The sequence below is a fragment of the Pistacia vera genome, unplaced genomic scaffold (genome assembly GCF_008641045.1).
Source record: "Pistacia vera cultivar Batoury unplaced genomic scaffold, PisVer_v2 Contig218, whole genome shotgun sequence".
NCBI lineage: Eukaryota > Viridiplantae > Streptophyta > Magnoliopsida > Sapindales > Anacardiaceae > Pistacia > Pistacia vera.
In genome coordinates this window covers 672,341-680,799 of record NW_022196022.1, presented here as the reverse complement: position 1 = coordinate 680,799, position 8,459 = coordinate 672,341, and the positions used below count along the sequence as shown (strand labels likewise).

The window sequence follows — 8,459 nt, the reverse complement described above, 5'->3', positions numbered from 1 at the left end:
ATAAATTTTGGGTTTCGATTTAATCTTGTTTATGTTGAGGTATGGATTAATTAATTGTTGTTTTAAGTTGGGTTTGATAAATTTTTGTTAATTATTGAGTTAATTTTAAATGGGTTTAAAGAATTGATGAAATCCTAAGTTGTAGAGATTTGGGGATTTGGTTTAATTTTGATATATTAGTTAATTGCTTAATATTTAGAGTTGGATTTAATGAGTTTTCATTAGGGGTGATTGATTCCAGATACCCTATATTTTTTTAAGGAACTAGAACTGAAATCGATGGCTCCTGAAATTTGAAACCGGAACTGGAACCAATGGTTCCAGTTCCTGGATACTCAGAACCGGAACCTATAACAACAGTTTCGGTTTCGCTTCCGGGTACCCAGGAAAATTACTTTACCCCCAATAGTTTATAAAATGATTAAAAAAACCCTTAAAAACTTACTAATAAAAACCCCCCAAACCACCCCCTCCGCCCCGCCCCCCGACCAAAGCACTTGCTAAGAAAAAATAAAATTACAAATACATTATAAAGCTTTTAGGCCTTCCACCTCCAATTCAATTTTATGGAAACTAGAAACTAAGAATTTCACATTACAAATTATAATAATCTGTTGAAAATTCACAAATTCAAAATTACAAACTCCAAAATTAAAATGATGAAATTACATAACGTATGAAACAAGTAACATAACAATTAACAACATCCACTCTTTAATGTTATATATGACAGCAAAATCACAAATTCAAAATTTGTTTGCCCTAAAATCTAATTGAAGTTTTATATATGATAGAAAAATTACAAAACCCTCCCCACTCTCTTATGTTATTTCATATTAGTCTCAGTTTTCGGTTCTGGTTCTGGTTCTTGACTGCAAGAACCGGAATCGGAACCACATCGTGTTGATTTCAAGATTTTTGGAAACCTACTCGTTAAAGGCCGGTTTTGGGTAGGAACCGGAACCAAACCCCGAGTACCCATCGATTCCGGTTTTGACCGATTCTTTTAAACACCCCTAGTTTTTATGGGTTTATAAGTTGAATTTTATTGGGTTAGTAGAAATTGTTTGAAAAACTTAAGTTATAAGATTTGGGGCTTTAATATATATTTTATTTTAAATTTATCAACTTGCATGTTTTGAACCCCCTCACTAAAAATCTTGGCCACAACTCTGCACACATGCAATATATTAATTAAAATTAGATTATATAAATGTTTAAAATTGTTCTTTTAAACTCTACGCAGTATAGGGAAGTAAGTACTCTAGGTCCTGTCCGGGATAAGCCTGCTGTGTATTTGAAAAATAGAAGCCAAGGATCACGGGAAAGGGTTTGGTTAAAATGAAAAGGGTTTCTTTTAAAATTTTACTTGATATAAAAATATATGATATTTACTAAGGATGTACATACATATTCAGGAACTAATTTTTTCGAAATAGTCCCACCATTTTCTAAACCCAATATCCCAACACAAGAAAGATAAACGTCCATGGTTTTCCAAGGAGTTACAGAATTTCCAAAGAGTTTTAGAAAAGGAAAATGTGAAGAGGTGGATAATTTGATATTAAACTATGATATATTTATAAATAATTTTTTATTAATAAATATAATCTTAATAGGGGTTTATTAAAAAGGGTTTTGGTTGGCCTAGCTATCACTTCCCAACCATATATAACATGGTATAGATTAAAATTATGTTTCGCATTTCCCTTGATTGATTTGGACTAGTTTAAGTAAATTTGGTTATATATGTCTTTTACTACATTTCCCACTGTAATTCTGCCTATATAATATACCTCATTTGATTCATCAACAATCAAAGCTAGCTAGTAGAGTGATCTGCTAATAACCAACATTATATTTAACAAAATTAGCAATGGAGCTCTTCTTCCTTTGTGGCCTAATCCTCTTTACTCTCTTCGTTGCTGTATCTCTTCGTTATCTCTTTTCCAATAATTCCAAATCTTCTTACTCTAACCTCCCTCCAGGCAACTTGGGTTTGCCATTCATAGGGGAGAGCCTTGATTTTCTCAGCAATGGCCGAAAGGGTCATCCTGAGAAGTTCATATTCGATAGAATAGCCAAATACTCCTCTCAAATCTTCAAAACTTCAATCTTCACTGAACCTACCGTTGTTGTTTGTGGTGCTGCTTTAAACAAGTTCTTGTTCTCCAATGAGAATAAGCTTGTCACAGCCTGGTGGCCCGACTCAGTTAACAAGATCTTCCCTACAACAGCCCAAACATCTTCCAAAGAAGAATCCAAGAATCTGAGGAAGATGTTACCAAACTTTCTAAAGCCAGAGGCCTTAATGAGATATATAGATATGATGGATTCAATTGCACAGAAGCATTTAGCGGCTGATTGGGAAGGGAAAGAACAAGTGACAGTGTACCCACTTTCAAAGAGTTATACCTTTTGGGTTGCATGCAAAGTTTTCTTAAGCATCGATGATCCTGAGCTTGTTGCAAAATTTGCTGAACCTTTCGATCTTTTGGCTTCAGGAGTCCTTTCTCTTCCTATAGATTTGCCAGGGACTCTATTCAACCGTGCTATCAAGGCCTCAAATTTTGTCAGGAAGGAGTTGATAGCTGTTATCAGGCAAAGGAAGATTGATCTTGCACAAAATAAAACCTCTCCGAAAGATATATTGTCCCATATGCTACAAGCAACAGATGAAAATGGTCGGCACATGAATGAGTTGGACATAGCCGATAAAATTCTTGGTTTGTTGATTGGTGGCCACGACACAGCTAGTGTTGCCATTACTTTCATCATCAAATATCTCGCTGAGCTTCCTCACATATACGATAAAGTCTTAGAGGGTACGTTATTTTTTCAATTTCATTCACTTATTATTCTTTTTCATTATTTTCCGTAAATCAAGAAATGGCGGCAACAAATTCCGGAAACAAGTTTTCTTTCAAATGAGATAAAACTGCTTTGGTGTAATACCGACGGAGATCAAGTAAACAGCTAGCATTTGATAAGAATAAACCATTAAAGTATATTGACATACCTTTATGACACTAAAAAAAAAAGCTTTGATTTGATGTATTCAGTATTTGACAATAGAAATCCAACGAAATTATATAATACATCTTTTTTATTTGTGATACTATCGATAATTATATATCCTATGTTACATTTTCTTTGGAGTAGATAGTTATTACAGTTTTTTTCCATGATTCCAAGGCTTGTTGATCTGCTATTAATTAACAATTATATTTTGTGAAATATATCTATAGAACAAATGGAGATTGCAAAATCGAAAAAGCTAGGGGAGTTGTTGAACTGGGAGGACATTCAGAAAATGAAGTACTCATGGAATGTTGCATGCGAAGTTATGAGACTATCTCCTCCACTTCAGGGTTCTTTCAGGGAAGCCCTTAGTGACTTTGCCTTAAATGGTTTTTCCATTCCTAAGGGCTGGAAGGTCAGTTCAATCTACATTCATATATATATGTAGACACATCAGTTGTCCATCCATGTATATGTTAGAGAAAATTTCGTACTGACATGGTTTTCTGAATTAATTAATTATATATATTTGTAGTTGTATTGGAACGCACATTCAACACACAGGAATCCAGAATGTTTCCCGGAGCCTGAAAATTTTGATCCAACAAGATTTGAAGGGAATGGACCAGCTCCATACACATATGTTCCATTTGGAGGAGGACCTAGAATGTGCCCTGGAAAAGAATATGCACGTTTGGAGATACTTGTGTTCGTGCATAATGTGGTCAAAAGGTTCAACTGGAAGAAATTGATTCCTGATGAAAAAATAATTTTGAATCCAGTGCCCGTGCCAGCTAAAAACCTTCCCATTCGCCTTATTCCTCACGAACACCTTAACTAATTATGTGACATTTCCAGGGCTTAGCCAGCTCCAGTATCTTTCTTAATAATAATTAACTGTGAGAGTGTTGTAAGTTTATACATATAATAAGGCAGTTAAAGTTGCTGCCTAGATCAAGATTAAAGGCACAGTTTGCCTTGTCTTTCTTTCTTAATTTCAGCATTTCTGTGCAAATTAGTCTCTTTCTTGAATAAACACATATCTATTTGTATCCATTAAGCTCCAACCCTCTTTATTAATTATTTAAGTTTCTACATTTGTCATGTGATTGTTCTACTAATTTTCTCGAAGAATTAATCCATGGCCTCTCTCATTGATCTTAGTTGTTGATTTTGAAACATTCAAAGAGGAATATATGTCAATAATTAAGTTGTTAATTAAGCTATAATATAAAGTAGTCAAGCGAATAGTTCAAGTTTTAAGAAAATGCCATATGTTAAAATAGATTAAAAAAAAAAAAAAAAGTCAATTGGAAAGGGAGGTTTCTTTTAAAATATATATAATTTGACAATGTAAACATAATAGTTTTGACAGAATTAAATGAAAGGAAAAGAATAGATAACTAATTTACGATTTTCAAACATGAATTGGATTACTCAATTTTTGAATCATGCATTTAGTCAATTAATTAAGCAACATATTAAGTGATTGAAGAAAAATAAGTGTAAACTTGTATCTATCCCTATCTCAGTCGGGCCATGTTAGTCTTTCCCCGATATATATCAAACGTTTATTCCTATCTTTATATGTTGTGTGTCCAATTTCACCATAATTAATAATTTCGTTTGCCAACTACCATTTTGAGTTTGACATGGATGGACGTGAGTGGGGAGTTAAAAGTTATGAAGGAGATAGGGCTTTTGATATGTCGAAGATTCCCACTCATCATATTATAAAATAAATAACACATGTTAGACAACCCCAACAGTTGATCCGTTATTTCTCTTTATTTGGAGAAATCATGTATCTACCTCGTTGACTTTGTTTAGGGAAATATTTGGACTATACAAATACTGTATGGAAATGTACATTAATTCTAGACTTTTGTGGATTATTTTACACGAAAAAAATATTCTAATCTTTGAAGAGAATAAAACAGAAGAAGTCAAAGTACTTTTGTGTTAAGATTTCTATGATATGCAACTTGCGAGTTAAGATTTCTCACTTGAAATAATTATTTATGATGATTTTGATTCTAAGAACTAGTGATAAATGATGATATGGTAACCACTTACTACTGTATGAACATTATTCAACGTATGCAAGAATTAATAAAGTTTACAGATAGCATCCAAGATATTGATGTTTTGATAGTTTATGTAATTAAAGTAGCACATTTTTTTTTTTTTTTTTAATTGGGTAATCCTTATATAGATCACAAACAATTTTTTAATGTTGCATTATTTGTAAGGCCTGTTCAAAATCATTAATTTTACTACATTACTACGTTTTGAAAATTTGGAAAAGAGTTTTGGATATGAGTTAACGAATTAATCCCCTGAACTATGATATACTAACAAAAAAATTCTTAAGACTTTTGAAATAATAAAAAACTCTCCTATCGTTACCGTTAAAATTTACACTGTTATGAGATTGTAAATATTACCAAATTATCCTCCTACTGTTTATTTTAATATCTAAAACTTAATAGTAGAGGGATTTTGTTATTATCGAAACCTTAATGGGATGTTATACCATATACCTTACAGAGATTAATATCATTAACTCTGGAAATATTTATACACAGCACACGTCACTTTTGACCAAACTAATTTTTTTACCGGGTTATTAAACTTTATTTGGGGTATACAATTATTTTAATTCAATTGCTTTCAATTTAAAGCCTTAAGAATTTAAATGTGTTAATCTTTTTTTACCTTTTATTTTACTTATTCTATAATACACTAATTAAATTAATATATGATATCGATTGTTAGGATTCCAGCCAAGTACCTTCAACCTCCTATCAAATTCTGACTGCTGTAGAGTTTTATTAGCTTTTAAAATTTCAATGATATACATATTTATAAATTATAATATAGTCATGATAGGCTATGATATGAATGAGAAATAATGCATAGTTAGTTGAGAAAAATAATGTTTGAAATGTACAAGGAAGAAAAATAATAATAAATTAAATTAGTTGGGGAAATTATTTTTTCGGTTGTAAGATGAAGAAAAATATTGTCATCTATTGAATAAAATATCATCGTTTATATATTCAAAAGTAATCGATTACATTAATGGTGATTCGGTGGGAGATGAACCAAAAAATAAATGTGTATATCATGAAATATCATTGAATGTCTGTATGTTATGGGTGAAGTTTTTTCTGTGGTCTAAACTTTGCATTGCGAAAAAAATTCTATGGATCATTATGGGAGATAGCTCTTCTTTACTTATGTAGAATTATTTTTAAATTATTTTATTTATTTTTAAATTTAAAGTTATTCAATCCTCTTAAAGAGTTTGTATAAAATTTTTATACATAAAGTATTATTCATATCGAATTTTTTGCTACTCTCTGGACGTCTATTGCAAAAGATTTCCATAATTTTATATTTTTGTATGATTATTTATTTTTTAAATTGGGCAACCCATATGTAGATCTCAAACAATGTTTGTTGTTGCATAATTTGTAACGACTCGTGTAAGTCATTGAGGTCATTATGAGATTTGGAAATATTTACATTGTATCAACTATACACTATACTTTGAAAATTTTGATAATGTTGGGGATTGGTAAACACACTTTAGTGTTTAAATACCCATTTTAATGTGCAGCAGAATATTACTAAGTTGATTAAGAAATTTTTAGTTTTTAACCACAACAAATATAAGTGCAGAAAGTAAAGAACACAGTAATATACATAGTTCGGCTAAATCCATGAGGCTTTGTCCAAATCAAAGCAATCCACTAAGTCAAAAACACATTACAAGATATAGTTTAAAGCTGATCTAAGTTACAGTAAAAAGAACTCTCTATTCAACTTTACATTTAGCACCACACTCTGAATCCTTAACGTGTAGCAACTTCTTTGGAGCTTCTTCTCATCGGGAACACACCCGAGAATAGCTTGTAAACCACCAACCTTCAAGCACCGATGCCACGCACAAACATTAGTAAAGGAACCACGTTCCAAAATTCATCAAGTCTATGTTTGATATGGTGAGGTTTTGGCACAAAAGAGAAATGAACCTCGAACCTTAAGAGATTGAATACTCTAAGAAATTCAGAGTACAATGAAACAAATTGTCAAAAGGTTAGATTCATTTACGCAAGAAAGAGTATTATATAATGAAAGATTTCTTGCTAAACAATATAGTGCCACATCAGTCAACAAGGGGCTGACCCTTGTTTGTCCAAATAAGGAAAGTATTCATTCTTTTGGTTTGGACCACAAAACAAATCGGGAAAGATAACTTTATTCCTTAGGACTACTTAAGGATATTATGACACATGTGAAAGGTCTTAAATATCAAGAGACAAAGATAAATAATATCTTTTTCACTTTATCAAGCATGCAACTCGTGTTGGGTTGCAAGATATATGAAGCGAGAGTGTAAGCACAAACTGTTGTGCATACACTCGAAACAAAACAAGCCAAAACACAAGTCTAACAAACAGTGTGCATTAAGAACTGACGTGCACACACACAACATATGAAACAAGCTAAATAAAAGGAGCATACATAACTATTATGCACACACAACTCATAAGTTTGACAAAAGTGAATATTCTACGAACGAGAATTTCGACCATATTTATACACTTGACACATGCATTTTAATTTCTTCACACTATATTCTTAACCAAAATAAATATAGTCTACCAACAAACAACTTTTTATTTATTTTTCATTAAATGCAATGCAGTACACTTTTCATCTTTTTCAAGGACATTTAATATTTGTTTTTTATTTTCAATGAAAGCTCATTAAATGTAACATAAGTACACCTTTTTTATTTATTAAATTAAATTATTTATTTTCAATCTTCTCTATCTTAAGATTGCAGGAACGAAGAAGATTGGGGTGAGCACGGGTAGCGGATAGAACCAGAACTTGCAGATAGAACCGAAACCGGAATCAAAACTTACCTGAAACCGACACTATATGGGTAGATTCTGATTCCATTTTATTAGAACCAATACTGTGCGATTTTGGTTCCGTTTCTTATGTGTGGAGGAATCGGAATCGGAACCTGGAAAAAGAACCTGAAATGGGTACCCGGTTTGGAATCTGCTTGGAACCTAACGGATACCCGATTTAGAACCTGTTTAGAACCGATTTTTGGAACCTGTTTTGGATCTTATTTTGGAACCTGAGCTCAATGAAATATTTGTGAATACCGGGAGGTTTCATTATTTTACATATAAAAAATTTTAAATAGAAAAAGTTAAAATTTTAGAATAACCTAACTAAATAAATATACAATGATACTTATTACATATAAACTACACCATATTAAAAACTATAATATATTAATATTAAAGTTTTGATTAATTAAGTGTATAATTGGAATTTGGATCCAATTAAAAGTGTTTTAATGTTATTAAAAGAATCATTTTTGAATAAAATAATATATTTGATTGAAT

At 31.5% G+C, this 8,459-nt stretch overlaps 1 protein-coding gene across 1 annotated transcript; it reads left to right on the top strand.

Annotated features, from left to right (window-relative positions):
• The first annotated feature begins 1,808 nt into the window (after window positions 1-1,808).
• Window positions 1,809-4,077, top strand: LOC116130216 (beta-amyrin 28-monooxygenase-like). Its single transcript, XM_031415955.1, has 3 exons — window positions 1,809-2,825; window positions 3,249-3,436; window positions 3,557-4,077. Exons 1-3 carry the CDS (start codon window positions 1,877-1,879, stop codon window positions 3,860-3,862), a joined length of 1,443 nt encoding a protein of 480 aa, XP_031271815.1. The 5' UTR covers window positions 1,809-1,876; the 3' UTR covers window positions 3,863-4,077.
• Window positions 4,078-8,459: the final 4,382 nt, after the last annotated feature.

Coding starts and splice junctions, on each gene's coding strand:
- LOC116130216 (XM_031415955.1), top strand. CDS start 1,877: ATGGAGCTCTTCTTCCTTTGTGGCCTAATCCTCTTTACTCTCTTCGTT. Junction 2,826..3,248: donor ATACGATAAAGTCTTAGAGG/GTACGTTATTTT, acceptor ATATATCTATAG/AACAAATGGAGATTGCAAAA. Junction 3,437..3,556: donor CCATTCCTAAGGGCTGGAAG/GTCAGTTCAATC, acceptor ATATATTTGTAG/TTGTATTGGAACGCACATTC.